Source organism: Chamaea fasciata, unplaced genomic scaffold (assembly GCF_029207755.1).
Source record: "Chamaea fasciata isolate MVZ Bird 193981 ecotype frontalis unplaced genomic scaffold, bChaFas1.0.hap1 SCAF_28, whole genome shotgun sequence".
NCBI classification, from domain to species: Eukaryota; Metazoa; Chordata; class Aves; order Passeriformes; family Sylviidae; genus Chamaea; species Chamaea fasciata.
The window spans coordinates 1,576,701-1,594,271 of record NW_027094113.1 but is presented as its reverse complement, the minus strand read 5'-3'; the positions used below and the strand labels follow the sequence as shown (position 1 = coordinate 1,594,271).

Genomic DNA, 17,571 nt, shown 5'->3' with positions numbered 1-17,571 from the left:
TGTTTTATTTTATGGATCGTGATTGCAGCTAAAATCCAACACTTGAAAAATGGGAACTCTGGTCTGAATGAGGCCAGAGGCAGCCCCTGCTGTTGCTTCCTCTTGGCCTCCAGTGAAATCTGTGACAAACGTGGTGGCATTGAGATGAGGATTAAGGCCTGTCCTGCCACAGCAGGAATGAGGCCTTGGTTTGGCTGATGCCCCAGCTGTTCCCAGTCACACCAGAACCTGTGAGAATCATCTTGGGACAGAAAATCCCTGGGGCTGAGAGTCAGGAGCCATCAGTTCTGCACTGGGAATTGCCCAACAACTTGCTGGCCCTTTGCTGGCAGACACAGCTCAGGAAGGATCCAGGTCCTCTGTTCTCAGTACTGCAATCCCACTGTGGGCTGTGGGACTGCGCAAATCTGATGGAATGGGATGGAACAAAAGCAAACCCCAACCCAGGAAGTGCCTGGAGCAAACCTCAGGTGTTCCCTAAGCCACAGGAGCTGAATTTGGGAGGGCCAGCAGCTGATCCTGCCCCTTCCTCAGCCCTGGAGTGCTGTGCCCAGTTCTGGGCTCCTCTGGAGCAGAGCTGGAGCTCCTGGCACAGGCGCTGTGCAGGGCTGTGAGGATGATGAAGGGATGGAGAATGTCCTGTGAGGAAAGGGTGCAGGAGTTGGGGCAGGGGGCAGAGCAGAGGTGGATATAGGTATAGACCACGTACATATAGGTATATATTTTATATATCGATGGATATATACTTCATAAGGTGCCTGGAGCTATCAGAGGCCAGGGCCAAGCAACAGGACCAGAGGTGATGGGAAGGAACTGGAACACAGGAAATTGCACCTGCTCAGGGGAGGAACTTTGCCCTGCATGTGATCGAGCGCTGCCCGGAGAGGCGGTGGCGTCACCTTCCCTGGAGATCCTCAAAAGCCACCTGGGCACAATCCTGATGTGCTCAGGGGCCCCTGCTGAGCCAGGTAAGCTCCACTGGTGCCTCCCAGTCTCTGTTCCGTGGTTCTGTGACCGGGAGTTGCCCTCGAGCCTGGCACACAGGCTCCTGCCCTGGGGCAGAGCATCATCTGCTCCGCAGAGGAATCCAGCCAGAGGCCCCGGGGCTGCTGGAGCAGGGCCCCGGCTGTTCCCGGCAGCAGGAGAGGGATCAGCTGCTCTGCAGGAGCAGCCAAGCTGCTGCCACGAGCCGGGGCCAGCCCGAGCAGCGAGACCCCCGAGGAGCTGAAGCCTCACGCCGGGTTCTGCGGCTGGGCTGGGCTGGGGCACGGCTGTGAGCACCCGGAGGAGGGAGCTGGGCTCTGCAAAGCTTGGCCGGCGCCTCGGATGGAGAACTCCCGGCTCCGGACAGCAGGGCTGGAAAACCCCTGGTGGGGCAGGAGCTCCGCAGGGTCTGGTTCAGCTTTTTGGCACCCTTCGATTTTGGGCTTCGCAGGGATTTCCCAGCGGGGTTTGACTTTCCCCATCCTGACGCTTTTGAACCGGGGCTGGTTCCGGCCGCTTCTCCTTTTCGTGACCTTAACGTTGAGTACGGGCAGGTCCCTGCAGCTGCCCCCCCGGACCAGCGCCCTGCACAGGGCAGAGCGGGGCTGCTGCAGCCCCTCGGAGCCCGCTGAGCGTCCCTGCTCCCGAAAACACAAACACTGACTAAAGGGGATGAAAAGAAAACAAACGGAACAGAATAAAACCGGGAAAATAAATTTAAAAGGAGAAAAGAAATAAAACAGATTAGAAGAAAATAATTAAAATGGAAGAGAGGGAAATAACGGGAATGGAATAAAAGGAAAAAAAAATAAATACAATTATGAAAATTTTTAAAAAATAGAATTAAAGAAAATAAATAATAAACCAGAAGAAAACATAAAAATAAAATAAAATTTAAGCCAAAAGTGAATAGAAAGTTAAATAGAATAAAAATAAAATGAGAAAATAAAAAGAAGATGAAATAGAAAATAAAACAAAATTAAGGTAAAACAAAAGAAGGATAAAATAGAAAACAAAATAAAGTAGAAAATAAAGCTAAAATAGAAAATGAAAGAAAATAGAATAAAAGAGAATAAAAGGAATTCAGGCAAGTGGAATAAAATATTGAAATAGAATAAAAGAACATAGAGCAAAATAAACCAGAATAAAATTTTAAAATACGGTAGAACGAACTGTGGCTCGCCCCTCCCCGCCATCCGCCGCGCCTTTCCCCTCCCCCGGCCCGGCCCGCCCGGTCCCTCCCGCGGGCGGGGCGGGGGCGGCCCCTTTAAGAGGAAGTAGCGCCGGCCGCGCGCGGGAGCGGCGGGAGCGCGGCGGGCGCGCGGGGCGTGCTGCGGCCCGCGGGGAGGGAGTGCTGCGGCCCGGGGAGCTGTGCGCGTCCGCCGGCGAGGGAGCGCGGCCCGGCAGGTGCGGGGGCTCGGGGGGGGGCTGTGAGGGGACGCGGCGCCGTGTGAGGGGACGCGGGAGAGGCCGTGGGGGAGGAGCGCCCTGCGCGACGGGCTCGGCGGGGCCTCCGGGGAAAAGGGGCCTGCAGGGGGCCGCGTGTCCCCAGCCCTGCCCACGTGTGCCCCCGGCCCCGGCGGCCGCGTTCCCCCGGCGGGGCCGGGCCTGGCCCTGCCCGGCCTCGGCAGGACGGGCCGGGACCTGTTGAGCCGCGGCCGCCGCATCCCCGCTCGGGGCCGTAATCGTTTGTGTTCGCCTGGGCGGGGGGCGCTGGCGGCCGCGGCCCGGCCTGAGCCCCCTGAGGAGGGCGCGGAGCCCCCGGGGCGGGCAGGGCGGGGAGCAGGGCACGGATCTGCCCGGCCCGGGGAGAAACCCCTCGCTGGGACATCCCCGAGCGTCCCCTGGCTGCTGGGCACAGACCCCTCCCTTCGGAGGGCTCGGGAAGGGGACGAACCTGCTGCAGGATTAGTGAGCGACCGAAAAAATCGTAATGAGGGAGAAATAAACCATCGCAGAGAGTACGGGGCTTGGTGGCACAACTGTGAAGTTACAGCTTGCAACTTCCCTGTTTTATCCCACCTCTCCCTCACGATTTTCTCCAGCCCAGCTGCCATAGGTAAAGGCATAGCCCTGAAGTCCAGACTTTTCAGTCTCTAAACTGGTCGAGGAATGAGAAATTTTCCATGTTTTTTTCAGGTCATGGTGAGCCACGGCTTAGCTGTCATGAGGGAGAACTTGTCAGGAGAACATGAAAGCAAACTCTTGCTCTGCTCCTGTCTCTTGCTGCAGGCTCAGGAATCCTGATCTTACAGAGCTGCCTCTGCTCTGATCTGCAGCACAGTGAGCTTAGCCTCCTTCAAAGAAAGCTGCGTGAGAAGGACAGGCAAAAGGAAAGGGCAGGAAGCCCTCTGGAGGGAGAGGACAGGGGATCTGGAGTTGTCCGGTGTCCACCACAAAGGTTTGGGGAAAGCATTTCTGTCAGTGCTGGTGAAAGGCAGGATTCCCTCCTCCTGGAGCTTGCACCTGCAGAGTGGCCGCACTTTCTGGATTGCCATCCCTTTGTTAGAAGCTCCTTTGTGGTCTGGAAATCTTCTGCCAAGTTGCAGGGCAGGGAGGGATTTTACTGTGAAACTTCTCCAGCCACCTGTTTATCACAGCCCCCAGGGCTTTGTCCTTGCTCTCTGCTTCCTGTCCCAGCTTCAGGCTCACATCCAGCTCCCTATTCGTCTGTCGCTGTTCCCTGGACTGTGTATCCCATGTTTCAGATTCACTTTCTGTCTTAGTCACTGTCAGGTGAACCTGAGGTGAGCTTATGACTCTTCAAAATCCCCAGAAAGAGGGAAAGGAGTGTTGGGAATTCTTGCCAATGGTGGGAAAACCTGGAGCTGTTGGTTTATAGCAGGGAGCTGGTTCCCTGTGCCTGGCTCACCTTGCGGCTCCTGGGATGCTCTGTTGACACGTGGGGTTGCACTGTCACCTGGAAATGGGCTCTCCCATGTGCTTGGCCAAGGCTTGGGGAGCTTGGAATAGGTTCAGCATCCTGAGCAGAGTTGTCCTGCTTCCCTTCAGCTGCCTGTGGAGCTGTTTGCCAGCTGCTTCCTTGTCCACATCTAACGTGGCCCTTCTGCTGATGGGGTGAAAAGTATCCCCCGCACTGGAATGGGGTGATTTAGTCCCATTTTGGAGGTTGGATTGTCCAGATCTGTGCTGTGCTTCGTTCCTCCTGCTCCTCTGTGAGGGCCAGGGATCTCCGTGGCCACACTAATTAGAGAGAAAATGTGAGTGAGTAGTGAAAGTATCTGGGGTCAGAGCACAGAGATTGCAAAACCTTTCCAATCCTGCCCACAGGTCTGGGAAGGGAATTGCTTTCAGTTTCTGAGTTTTAATTTCTAGTAAGACAGAGAAGTAGTTTCTGGTTCTTGAGCCATAAATGCTGCTGTAAGTGGATCCAGAACCAGCTTTGCTGGAGGTTTATCAGCTTATCTTTAGGAATATGTAATACCCAGCTAATGCTGTCAATAAAGAGTGCACCTTAGGCTGCACCTTTATCCTCCTTTTTCCAGAAGCCCCTGGGAGGCAGAGTTATCCCTGAGGCCTGGTTTGGTCTGCTGCCTGCATCCCTCTGGAGCTGGTGGTGTGGTAGAGGTGCTGCTCTGCTCGTGCTGAAATTGGCTGGGTTGTTGCTCGGGGTACGTGAAGCAGAAGGGAGGGCAGAGGAAGGGATGGAGGCAGCGAAGGCCAGAAAATAACCCCAGCGAAACAACTTCTGCAAGTGGCCAAAGCCAGAGCAGAGCAATCCATCGCACTCTGTCAGCTTTGGCTTCCTCCAGAAAACCTGGCTGAGCTCCCAAAGGGCCGGTGCTGGTGTTGGGTCAGTGTGAGTGAGACGAGGCCACCGTGGTGATGCTGCCAGACCCTCCCGTTTGTGAGCCCGTGCTGATTCCAGGGAACTCGTGGGGCAGAGGATGAGCTGGAGCCACCCCGACTATGGCTGAGCCTGCAGCAGGAGCTGAGCTGGCCCCGTGGCTGCACTGCAAGGCCTTGTGTTTTCTGCAGGCCTCTCTTGGGGCTGGCTGCCTTTGCTTCCTTCTCTCTCTTGCTGTGTGATGTGGTTGGTGTTGAGGTGGTCTCCAGCAGCACATCCCTGGGCTCGTTCTGTGCCTGGAGCTGTGCTAAGGGCTCGAGTTACTCCCGTATCTCCTGCCAGGGCAGGAGAGGCCTCGTGGGCCTCTGCTGTCAGCAGGGAACAATCCTGCCATTCATCCCGTGTGACATGAGCGTGGGGAAAAGGGATGTTTGTCCCTGGGGTTATCCATGCTATGGAAGGGCTGGCCGTGTGGCCGGCTCGTGCTCCAGCTCAGCCCTGGGGTGTGATCCCACACTTCCTGGCATCCCAGCCCTCTGATAGAATGGTGCCATAGTAATTTTATCACCCTAATGCAAATTTCTTGCTCCAAACTGATGTTCACTTTGCCTTGGGTGGGGGCAGATCCCAAAGCGAGAGGAAATGGAACTGCTGTGGGCCCAGAAATAACCCTGTCTGGTGAGGACAGTGCAGAGCCTGCACAAGCAGGGAGAGATGAGCAGCTCAACCGGGACTTAACCAACACCACCCTGCCCTTCCAGCCCTGTAGTGGGGACAGCGAGAGGCCTTCCCGAAGGACCAGGCTGCTCTGGGGCCTGGAAAAGAGGGAGCTGCTCCTACCACGCTGTCAGTGGCCGTGCTCTGCCCTGGAAATACTTGTGTGTGCAGTTAACCTGCGTGCTGGAGTCGTGACCCGGCTTGTCAGCTCAGCGCAGCCCTGCAAAGCCTGCAGCGGATTAGCTCTGCCTCCACACGCAGCCCCGTCCTGCCTGGATCCCTGGAAGCCTTCCAGCAGCGGGCTCTGACATTGCAATGGATGCAGATGTCACGTAAGAGGCAGCAGGGCTGGCCCTGAGTCAGTAACACCCGGGGCTCCGTGGGGCTCCCTGCAGTCACTGCTGTTCCACGGGAACAGTTGGAAATGGCAGCATCTGCTGCCTGACCTGCATCTGCTCCTCTCTGGGGAGGGAAGCAGGAGGGAACCTTTTACAGAACTTGCTTTCTCATGAGGCTTTTCTCCCTCTGTGGCTGTGGGGAGGAAGGCCGGGGGGGCAAACCACGCTGGAAGTTTGGGGTTCTTGCCTTCCCTCTCCCTTACCAGACTGGTTTTCCAGCCCCCCCAGCACTCACTGCCTCACCTGCACTCTCTCAGCATCCCTGTGCAGTGTGAGCGGTGTCGCCTGTAACGTCCCTCCTGTCACTGCCCGTGGTCTGAATGTAAATCCTGAGCTTGGAGCCAGGCGCTAAACTCCCTGTTCATCCACCTGCCTGGGACAGATGCTGGTGTCTCACTGCTGGCTGAGCTGGGCTCTCTGCTCCAGCAGCAGCATTCCCACCTGCAGCTCTTGATGGGCTCTGCCAGAGCTCCCCTCACCTCTGGTGGGTCCTCTGCCATCCCAGACACGGCTTACTTTAACAGGGCTTTTGCCTTTATTCCATAAACTAACTTGACTTTAGGATTGTCTGCAATGCTTGGTCTTGCGGGGGCAAAGGAGATGCCAGTTAAAGCCCCGGATAATTATTTTTGGTCTTTTATTATGCTTTTTCCTTTTCTCATGCATATAGCATTGCAGATGGGCTCTGCCTCTCCAAGGCTTGGAGATGTGTAAAGAGCCAGTCCTGCTCCTAAACCAACCTCTTCCCTTCTCCTAAGCCACCCTCTTTCCAGGAAGAGCTTGGAGACGTGGGAAGTCCCAGGAGAACTGTGCCCTTTCTTACTTGGGAATTTCCAAATTGCGCAGCAGATTGGAATAGCGGGGCCTGGGGGTGGCTGGCAACAGGCAAGACCTTCTTAAAGCTGACTCTGGTGAAAGACAAAAGGCTCTTTGTTTGCCCAGACCTCGGGAATCCAGCGTTTCCAGTGTGCCCCGTTCAGGTTTGGTTGTGAAGGCTGCTGCTAAGGCACTTTCTAGAAGAAAGACGTGGATGTTGTCCTGCGGAGCAGCAGAATGAAGTGATGCCGGTGTGTGCCCGGGCCGGGGCTGGAGGCGCAGCCGGGCTGGGTCGAGCTGCTCCTTCTCCAGAAACTTCAGAGCGGCTTCAGCTGCTGGGCCTGAGCGGGGGACGGGCGGGGAGGGCAGTGCCGAAGGGAACGGCCGTGCCTCGGCTCTCCTGCGGCAACACGGAGTGATCCTGCGGCAGGAAAGACAGAACTCGCAGAGGGGAAGGATTAGCTTTTGGGAAAACATTGGCAGCTCCCTGGGCCGGGAGGCTGCGGTCGGTGCCAGACAGGAAGCGGCTGACGTGGAAGTGCCGGCTGGCTGGGATGATGAATGGCCAGAGGTGCCTTCCTGAGCCCTCCTCACCCGGCCCTGCCCTACCCGAGGTAAGCACGGGGCAGACCTTCGCTCCTCGTGTCACAAATCCATTCGAAAGAGCAGCTGGAAGTCTCGTCCCGGAAGACAGGCCCTCGTTTGTTGCCAGACTGGCTCTGGAGGCGCAGAAACTGGCTGCCATTAGTGCAGTGCGGCTGCCAGGATTGTTCTGGTCCCTGCTCTCTGTCGTAAAATCTCTCCCTTGATCGGAGAAAACCAGGATCGTCCTGTCCTGAGACACTGAGCTAGTGCAGAGTGGCCACGGGAAGGGATTTGTGAAAGGAGGGGGGTGGAATTATGGAAAAAATGTGCGTGTGCGTCCGTCTTGGCTGTTTTGTGCAAGTCGCCTGTTTGAAGCTGCTTTTCTTCTGTTTCTCACTCTGTAAATTCAGGTTTTTACTTGAAATGCTTAGTGCATCCAAAATACCTTTATCAGGGCTGCCTGATCAGTCCAGGGGGGTTTTGTGTCCTGTGTTGGGAGCTCTGGCCTGACATTAAGGGAATGGCTCAGGGGGAAGCAGGATCGTGGCTCCCCTCTCCTGGGGAGCTCTGGGGACACGGTGGCTGTCACAGGCTCCCCACCCAAGGGTTTACAAGCAGCTGGACTCAGCGGGATTCAAGGACAGCAGCCTGCCTTCCCTGACAGGAAACTGGACGAATCCCTGATTTGAAGAGCTGCACTGCTCCCTGCGCTGTGCAGAAGGGCTGTTTCTCCAGAGGCAGCAGGATGTGGCCGCCCGGCGCTGGGGTCACGGAGGAGGGAGGTGGCCTCGTGTCTGACCCCTCCCCAGCTGCGGAGCCTCCGGGTTGTGGCCGCCCATGAAACAAACGGGGAGGTTTTTTCCCCTCTTTTGGAAAAGGAAGCTCGGCCGTGACTCCTGCCAGCGCTGACAGAGGGTGCAGAGCAGGGCTGACCCCTCTGCAGGAGTGACCTGCCGAGGCCAGGAGCACAGGTAGGAGCTTGCTGGCTGCTGCCTTGCTGGTTTTCCCTGGTTGCTGTTAAACCCCTGTGCAGTGTTGGCAGCAGAGGGGAGCATGGAGTGCTGCTGGGGCTGGCACTGATGGAGCAGTCATGAGACTCCTGGAGTCCTTCTTGGGCCGTTCTGCCTCTGTAGGGAGGGCAGGAGCTGTCGGGAACTCTGCTGCCTCCTGGAAAACCTCAGGATGGCTGCAGCAGGGCGCAAGGGGAGGCAGTTTCCTGGTGTTTCGGAGGAGGTGACTCCCCTTTTCCAGACTCTGAGCTGCCTTTACAGTCACCAGCAATTGCAAAGCAGCCGCCTGGGCTTCCTCTGCCCAGAGCCTGGTGTTAGAACACGGCAGCTCCTCATGATCCACCATTTCTGGCGAGGGAAGAGGAATGGCAGGACAGTGCCAACAGCCCTGACAGCAAAACCAGCACAGGACCAGAGCTGCACAAGCAGGGAATCAGAGAAAAGGAGCCTTTGGGATGGGAGGGGAAGGGAGGGCCAGGTCTTGGGACCCCTGGGCAGGTAAGTCCAGCATGGTGGGGAGCTGCTCCTGCCGTGTCCTTGGGATGAGCTGAGGTGTGTTTGTGCTCCGGACAGCCCCCAGGGGCCGTGGGCTCTGTGATCCCGAGCAGCGGCCAAGGTCCTCTCGGAGCATGGCTGACGTCTGCTGTGATCTTGGCTGGCTGAAAGGAGGAGGCAACAAAATGTACTGAGGTTTGTTTGGGGGGGAGTGGCTTTTCCCCTCACTTTTAAAGCTTGCAGATACCATCCAGGTGCTCTGCATGTCCCATTTCCCAATTGTCTCTGACCTTTCCTTTCCCTTGTGTGCGGGGGCAGTGTCAGCTGTGACTCCTGCCTGTGGAAGTAGGTGTTGTACAGATGATATCATCCCCGAGCAATGTCAGGGATGCTTTGGTCTCTGTGCCTCTTTATTTTTATTTTTTTTTCCTAGAGCTAAATGTTTCTTTTACCTCATTGCAGTCAGAGCCATAATTAAATAGGCTGCATCTGCTTGATGTCTCAGCTACTCATTTTGCTAATGCTTCACACAGATGCGGAATCGTCTGAGAGACAATTGCTGCTGTGTTGAGCTCCCCAGTTCTCAGGGATGATGTCTCCATAGGATCAGGAATTTGCTTGTAGGATGAGTACTGCCTCAACACCAAGTGAACTCTGCCCTGCGCAGAGACCCTGACAAATGTGAGGGCAGAGAAATCCCCAACCATGTGACAAGTGACAAGGGCAGGTGTCAGATCCTGCCCTGGGTGGGGCAGCCCTGGATGCAGGGACAGACTGGGAATGAGAGGCTGGAGAGCAGCGCCGTGGGAAGGGACCCGGGGGTCCTGGTCGATGGCAAGTTGGAACTGAGGGCAGCTGAGTCCTGGCAGCCCAAAGGGGCACCGTGTCCTGGGGGGCACCAGGCCCAGGGAGGGATTGTCCTGCTCTGCTCTGCACTGGGGCAGCCTCACCTCCAGTGCTGGGGGCACTTTGGGCACCACAAGATCAGAAGGATCCAAAGCTGTTGGATACTGTCCAAAGGAGGGACACGGAGCTGGAGAAGGGTCTGAGGAGAACCTGAGGGCACTTGGCTGGTTCAGCTGGAGCAGAGGAGACTGAGGGGAGGCTCCTCGGGGGCTGCAGCTCCTCCCGAGGGGAGGCAGAGGGGCAGGGGCTGAGCTCTGCTCTGGGACAGGGACAGGAGCCCAGGAAGGGCTGGAGCTGTGTCAGGCCTTGGGATGGAGCTCAGGGAAAGGTTCTTCCCCCCGAGGCTGCTGGGGCACTGCCCAGGCTCCCCAGGGAATGGTCCCAGCCCCGAGGCTGCCAGAGCTCCAGGAGCGTTTGGACAACGCTCTCAGGGATGCTCAGGGTGGGATTGTTGGGGTGTCTGTGCAGGGACAGGGGCTGCACTCATGGTCCCTGAGGGTCCCTTCCGACTCTCAGGATATTCTGGAGTTCTGTGAAAAGTCTCTCCATCCCACTGAGATGAGAAAAATGGTTGGTGTTTGTTTCTTGATGTGTGGGGCCAAAGCCAGGGGATGTTTGGTTTTACCCTTGGTTTTACTCCATCCACATCCACGCCAGGCCCTGCAGTGCAGATCCTCCAGGAAGGAAGCAGGGATGGAGTCACATTGCACCAAGGATGATGTGGGTGCTCCAGGGAACCACGTGAAGGGCGGTGCCACTGCTGCTTTGTGGTTTCTTGTGTGAGAGGATGTGTTTTCCTCCATCTCCAGTGCAGGGAACGCATCACAAGTGCTTCCCTGGACTTTCTGCTGGAAGTAGCAGCAGCCTCAGCACCTGCTGCCCACACTGCTGGTTCCATGGGGGCCGTGCCTCAGTTCCGGGGTGGGTGCAATCCCTGGAGCTTCCAGCTGTGCCACAGGATGTGGCCAGGCTGTGACACAGCTCCTGATAACCAGAACTGCTCAGCTGTCTCTCCACACCCTTCACTCCTTCCTCTGCCACGTCTGGGGCGGGATCACGCTCCAAAGGACACGTCTGCCAGGGGTTTGTGCTGGCTTTGCCTCCCCTGAGGTGGCTCGTGAGGTCACAGCAGCTGTTTTGGCACCAGGAAGGAAGGCCAGGTTGGATGGGGCGTGGAGCCACCTGGTCTAGTGGAAGGTGTTCCTGCCCACGGCAGGGAGTTGCAACTGAATGGTCTTTAAGGTTCTTTCCAAGCCCAACCGTTCCATGACGACATATCTGCTCTGGATTCAGCTCTCAGCCCATGGTGGATCTCACTGAACCACATTTAACTGCTTTTAGGGTTTCTCCCAACACATTCTAGCCCATGTTGGGGTTTGGATCTCTCAGCACCCGCATGGGAGAGGTTACTGAACCCATTCCCGCAGGAAATGTTGAGCCTGTTCTTACTGGGGTGAACTGGAGTGGTTTGGGGTTTCTTCCTCACTGTAATTAAATAAGGAAACAAGAGGCCTTGGCTTTAAAGCTTTTTAATCTTTCTCCAGAGGAAGAACTGCTGATTAGCACTGCAGCATCTGTTAGAGACGGGCTCGATTGCAGCCGTGGTAGTCATGACCTTGAGTTTGGGATGTGCTTGCCAGTATTTGAGGACACTGTTTGCCTACTGGAACAACACTGTGGCCTCATGTAAATCTAAGTAAATTCTGCTTGAGGAAAGGTTGGTTTGTTGGTTTTTTTTTTTTGCTTGCTTGCTTATGAAATTATGGAAACTTATCTATGCTATTTAAGGCATCTGCTTAATTTCTGTTACTTTATTCGTTTCTCTGTCCAGCACATGTAAAATAATATTTTTGGTACACAAAGCTTTCTGCCTTAAGCTTTCATCAAAGAGAAGCCTGGCACAAATTCTGTGAGGGGCTGGCTGTGGGAACAAAGGAGGTATAATTAGCTACAGATAAACAGAGCTGTGTTTCTCGTCAGCATCCCTTCAGATCTCAACTTGTGTCTCCCCTTGGAGCTGATTCTTTTCTACAGGCTGGAAGAGGAAGATGAGCTTTCCCTCATCTTCCAGTTTTTAAGTTGTAAACGGAGCTAAACTGAAATAGGAAATACAGTTCTGGTCTGTGTGCACCTGCACAAGAGGCTGTGGCTGCTGTTATTTCAGGATATTTGCTTTCCGGGTGCCTGAGCTGTGACTTCTTCTTCTCACTGCTCTCCACCCTTGGTTCCTGTCTCTCACTTTCAGTGGCTGGCTTGGTGGGGGCTGCCTGGCAGCAGCTCTGAGATGTGCTGTGGGCTGGTCTTGTTCCCAAAGGGGGGATGCAGAGGTGAAAATGGGATCTGGGTGAAACTCCGCTGGTTTTGCCTTTCTTTGTCAGTACATGTGAGCCGAGAAGGTGGTGGCATTTCTGCAGAGCTGGGGTCTCACGGTGTGGCAGTGTTGGGGTCAGTGGCTGCCCCCTCCAATGGCTGTGGGGCCTGTTGCCTCATTCCCACGTGGAACAGGTCAGGAGGGGACTGTTGAGCCCAGGTCACCCCTCCAGCCTCCCCTCCCCTCTGCTCCAGCCGGGGAAGGGAAGGGGGAGGAAGGAAAGCTGCCGTGGGCTCCCCCCCCTTCTCAGATGTGGGGCGAGGGCCCAGATGGCATCCCAGATCTCTTCCTATGGGATTTAGATGAGGTTTCCTGTTGAGAGAGCCGCTCCTAATCGCTGCCCTTCTGTGCTGTGTTGCAGATCAGGACCAGATGAGGAGAGGGAGGTTTCTGTGAAGATCAGAGTCGCCCCAGCCCTGCCTCGGGAAGTGGCCGCACCTCTGGCTGTCACCGCTGCGGACCTGGAAGAGACACAAGAGGAGAAAAATGTCCCACGCTTTAAAGCAAGTGTTCAATAAAGACAAAACCTTCCGGCCCAAGCGCAAGTTCGAGCCGGGCACTCAGCGGTTCGAGCTGCACAAGAAGGCCCAGGCCTCGCTCAATGCCGGCCTGGACTTGAAGGTGGCCGTGCAGCTGCCGCCGGGCGAGGAGCAGAACGACTGGGTGGCCGTGCACGTCGTGGACTTCTTCAACCGCATCAACCTCATCTACGGCACCATCAGTGACTATTGCACGGAGCAGTCCTGCCCCGTCATGTCGGGCGGCCCCAAGTACGAGTACCGCTGGCAGGACGAGCACAAGTACCGCAAACCCACGGCCCTGTCTGCGCCCCAGTACATGAACCTGCTCATGGACTGGATCGAGGTGCAGATCAACAACGAGGACATCTTCCCCACCAACGTCGGTGAGTTGGGGTCCCGGCTGGGGCTGGAGGGACGGAGGTGGGTGTGGAGCCCCTGTTGCTGTTCCGGGAGATGCTGCACAGCTGATGGAGCGCAGCTGATCTCTGCGGCAGGGCTGTTTCCTTCCCTCTGTGCTCCTCAGGTGGGCAGTGCAGTGAGCCCTTCCCGGCTCTCGTGCAGTGCTGAACTACCCGGAGCCGTACCAGATCCCCCTGGGAGTCATGGATACCTCGAGGCAGTGGAACAGGAGGCTGCCCTCAGAGCAGTCGGTCTCTGGAGTGGCTCATGCTGGATGCAGGATGGCTCTCTGGGAGCTGATGGCCAGCCCAGGTCTGAGGCACAGCTCTGTGTCACCTGGTGGTGGTGCCACGTGCCATAATCACCCCCTCTGTTATTAGAGGCCACTCTGGCTGCCTCTGCCCCTCCTGAGGGGTGGGATGCTGGCACAGGCCTGGAGGGAAGGGCCGTGTTTCATCTACCGCCAGGACCTTGGAAACAGGAGTTTGGCCTAAGCCACCTCAATCTCCAAATCCAAACGCAGCTTTGGGACGGAGATTGTTGGGTTTTATTTTGTGATGAAGATGGAAGAAGTTATCAGGTAAATACAACTGAGCCCATGCAGAGCTTCCATCTCCTGGGATGGAGGAGATGAGGGGCAGCAGAGCTCCCTCCCTCCCTCCTGCCCCGGTGTTCATCCCTTTGGAGCTCTGATGGGATGCAGTTGGTCCCTATTTGGGGCACATCTGCCACTTGAACATCCGCAGGGATCCTCCGCTGTGCCAAACTGCTGCTTAAACCTGGTGTGGAGTGGGCAGAGAGGGGAGGGGGCCATAAACAGGCAGTTTGATACAGCTGAAGGACCAAACCCTCCCCAGCCATTCTTCTCACACTGCACAGGCTCTGCTGCAGCTCTCTGGGGACCACACTGGGGATGTTGTTCTGTTCTGGGCTGTAGGACGAGCTTTTGACAGCACAAGGGTTGTGGTTTGGGGTTTTGTAGTTGTCATTGTCTTCAGCTCAGCTTTTACCAGATCCTTTAATGCTGACTGAGACGCTGCAGCTCTGGCAAAGCAAGGAGAGGATTTAACTCATCCTTGTTCCTCCAGAAGCAGTGTGAACTTTACATTCTGATGTCCCACAGAGGTGGCTGCGTGGCCAGACTGCTCTGCTGCAGGGGCCCACCTAAACACAGTCCTGGAGCCTTCAAAGACGACCTTAACAACTTCAATTTTTAACCCAAGAGCTAAAGATGTACCAAAACAAGGGATAGCTGTGGGGAGTTAACAGCACCAGCCCTTTCCTTTGGGAAGTTGTTTGGTTGTATCTGGTGTTTTGCACTGTTTATATAAATACATCAAACAGGAGTAGAAGAGAACTCTTGTCTGACTGGAACAACTGCTGGGAATGTGGGCTCTGCTTTCAGTCACAGCAGTGCATCACTCTGTCACTTAAAAAGTCAGTGCTTTGAAAAATGTGATCCAAAGGAAAGCAAAGAGGAGAGGGAAGCTGGAAATTACCAGGGACAGAAGCACTTTTGCCTCAATCTGTCCATTTTACCGACTTATTTTAGCCCTAAGTAAGCAGTTTTAACTTGACCAAAGGTTTTTCACGGCCACTCTTCTCTCCCAGGTACTCCCTTCCCCAAGAACTTCCTCCCGGTGGTGAAGAAGATTCTCTCCAGGCTCTTCCGGGTGTTTGTCCACGTCTACATCCACCACTTCGACAGGATCACCCAGATGGGCTCGGAGGCCCACGTGAACACCTGCTACAAGCACTTTTACTACTTTGTGAAAGAGTTCAATCTCATAGACACCAAGGAGCTGGAGCCCCTGGTGAGTGTCTGCGTGGGCTCAGGTACAGGTGGGGCTCTCAGGCTCTGTGGCCAGCACAGAGTCACAGGGGGCTCTGGAACCTCCTCAGGAGGCCCCACCTCAGATCCTGGGGTCACTTTTGGGCCCCTCACTCCAGCAAAGACATTGAGGGGCTGGAGCATGTCCAGAGATGGGAACAGAGCTGGGGAAGGGTTTGGAGTACCAGGAGCAGCTGAGGGAGGTGGGAGGAGGGCTGAGCCTGGAGAAAAGGAGGCTCAGGGGGGCCCTTGTGGCTCTGCACAACTCCCTGACAGGAGGGGACAGCCAGGGGGGGCTCAGTCTTCTCCCAGGTAACCAGTGACAGGACTGGGGGGAACAGTCTCAAGCTGTGCCAGTGGAGGTTTAGATCAGATTTAAGGGACAATTTCTTCACTGAAAGGGTGGGACAGGCATTGGAAAGGTCTCTCTAGGGCGGTGTTGGAGCCGCCATCCCTGGAAGTGTTAAAAAAAACGTGTGGATGTGACACCTGGGGACGTGGTTTAGTGGTGACACAGCAGTGGTGGGGTAGTAGTTGGACTTGATGATCTTGGGAGTGTTAAGGATTCCATGGTTCTCCTCTAAAGCTGGTTCCCCAAATTCAGGACCAGTTGGCCTTGCAGTGTAACTGTCAGGAACCTGGGAGTCAGGATGTGGCTGGGATGTGCTGGGAATGGGAATGGTGGGAGGAACACGGCCCTGCCCAAACTGGAGCTGTGGGCAGCAGTGTCCCCCCGTGCCTAGGAATGGTATTGACAGCTGAACAGGGGTTTTTTTCATCCGCACCCTCACCTGGGAGCCTGGATCCTCCTTCACAGTCCCTTGTCTCCCCTGTCCCTTTGACAGAAGGAAATGACCTCCCGGATGTGCCACTGAGCTCAGACCTTCCTGCTCCCACCTCGGCACCTCTTCCGAGGACTCCGAGCCCCAATCCCTTATTGGAGACGTGATTCAAGGGGAGAACAGAGACGTTTCATTTAAGAAATTATATATTTTTAATGAGTTTCAATGTAAGACTGTGATAAGTGCAGGAATATTTTTTTAAAGATGCTTTAGATTAACTAATTTTTTTATAGTAATTTCTATAAAAAAGAAAGAAAATATTTTGCGGGCCACTTGATGGGAATGTTGGCTCTCGGAGTGGGGAAGAGCTGCCTGAGCTGCCTCCTCCGTGAGCCCCGAGTGAGCTGAGCCAGACACTTCAGACAGAGCTGTGCTGTGGGGCTGCTGCTGCCATGGAAGCGGTACCTCCCTTGGGATACGCATTTCCTGCCCCTGAAGGCAGGGTACAGGACTGGTGTACATGGATCCCCCAGCACATCCTCCCCAGGTTTGGGGCAGAGCTGCTCTGTGCCCACCTGCCCCCAGGCCTGGCTTTGTGCGCTCCCTCTGGGTAAGCTGGCTCTGGGTTTCATCCCACGGCTGCCGCAGTTGGAGCTGACGCTGTTGCAGTGGAAATCTGCCCTCGTGTGTCAGCCCAGCCCTGAGCTGAGCTCTGCGCACACAGCCTGGCTGTAGCTCAGCACTGTCCCCACGGGGACGCAGATCCACGCTGGCAGCTCCTCATGGGAGCCACCAGAGGGAAGGTGCTGGGACAGGCACCAGCAATTCTCCTCCGTCCCCTCCCTCCCTGTCCCTCGTGGTACGCTGACCCTGCCGGGACCACGTCCCCCTTCTCGTTGGGGTGCAGAGCCTTCTCCCTGTTCCCCAGCACCACCCAGCTGTGCACGTCTGGGACCAAAATCTCTGATGTGCAGCCAGAGCCCCCCTGGCCTCACCCGCTGCTTGCACGAGGAGAGCTTGGCAGTGCCCCCAGGTAGGTACAGGGTCTACCTAGGATTTGGGGACCAGTAAGTGACCAAACTGCACCACTAACCACTTCTTCCTTACAAAGCATTCCCGTGCCCTGGAATCTCTGTACATACGTGACTCTCTCGTTTCTCGTCCTGCCGTTAGGACACTCGTACAAATACCACTCGTGCTCTGAAATGGAACCAATAAATTATGTTGTATTTACACAGCACACGCCGCCGCCGAGCGTCTCGTGACTGCACATTCGTCAGAACCTTCCCATCAGCAAAACAAACAACAGGGTGTTTGGGCTCCTTGGGGATTGTGCTGGAGAGCTGGGAGCTCGTGGGTGTGTGCTCCTGGCGCAGCTCCTGGGAGGTTGGTTGGGTCCCTCCTGCTCTCCAGGTGCCAGGTCCGGGCTGCTCCAAGCACCGAGCTGGGTCCCAAGGCCATGGGGCCTGGCCAGCAGCCTGGGGTTGTCCTGACTTGTGTCTGCAGTGTCTCTGTACCCGAGGGTTGAACTGTTCTCTCAGCTCTGGAACTCGGGCAGAAGTGGGCAGGGGAGGGGAATTCCAGCTCACCAACTTGCCAAGAGGCTCCTCTGCCATGGGGAGGAGCCAGGCGTGCAGTCATTGAGGCTGGTGGAGTAAATTGGGAAAAAATCTGCATTTGGGGGATGCACATTGTTTTCCTGGCCTGAAGGGGAGTGAAGGGCTCCCCAGCTGTAGCTCCTCCTCCTCCCTGCCTGCAGCACTGGCTCTTGCCCATTCCCCTGCCCAGTGGGGTGCTGGGACCACCCTCTAGCCCCTCTCCCAATGTTTTGTGAGTGCAGCTCGGCTGGAGAATGTGCTGTTCCTTGGTGTGGAATATCTCTTTGGCCAGCCTGGGTCAGCTGTCCCAGCCCTGCTTCCCCTAGTTGTGCCCCTCCTTGCTGGCAGAG

The 17,571-nt window shown here is 56.0% G+C and overlaps 1 protein-coding gene across 4 annotated transcripts; it reads left to right on the top strand.

Annotated features, from left to right (window-relative positions):
• Nucleotides 1-2,291: 2,291 nt before the first annotated feature.
• On the top strand, nt 2,292-16,863 carry MOB3A (MOB kinase activator 3A). Of its 4 annotated transcripts, none has more exons than XM_066205594.1 (4): nt 2,292-2,391; nt 12,452-12,994; nt 14,622-14,824; nt 15,687-16,863. In XM_066205594.1, exons 2-4 carry the CDS (start codon nt 12,577-12,579, stop codon nt 15,714-15,716), a joined length of 651 nt encoding a protein of 216 aa, XP_066061691.1. In that variant the 5' UTR covers nt 2,292-2,391; nt 12,452-12,576; the 3' UTR covers nt 15,717-16,863. The 4 variants fall into 4 exon arrangements, with proteins under 4 accessions (XP_066061691.1, XP_066061692.1, XP_066061694.1 ...); XM_066205595.1 differs by lacking the exon at nt 2,292-2,391 and adding an exon at nt 7,090-7,337; XM_066205597.1 differs by lacking the exon at nt 2,292-2,391 and adding an exon at nt 8,203-8,279.
• Nucleotides 16,864-17,571: the final 708 nt, after the last annotated feature.

Excerpts from the sequence above, each read along its gene's own strand:
- MOB3A (XM_066205594.1), top strand. The coding sequence starts at position 12,577 with ATGTCCCACGCTTTAAAGCAAGTGTTCAATAAAGACAAAACCTTCCGG. Across the intron at positions 12,995-14,621 it reads CATCTTCCCCACCAACGTCG|GTACTCCCTTCCCCAAGAAC; the intron begins GTGAGTTGGGGT and ends CTTCTCTCCCAG. Across the intron at positions 14,825-15,686 it reads CCAAGGAGCTGGAGCCCCTG|AAGGAAATGACCTCCCGGAT; the intron begins GTGAGTGTCTGC and ends TCCCTTTGACAG.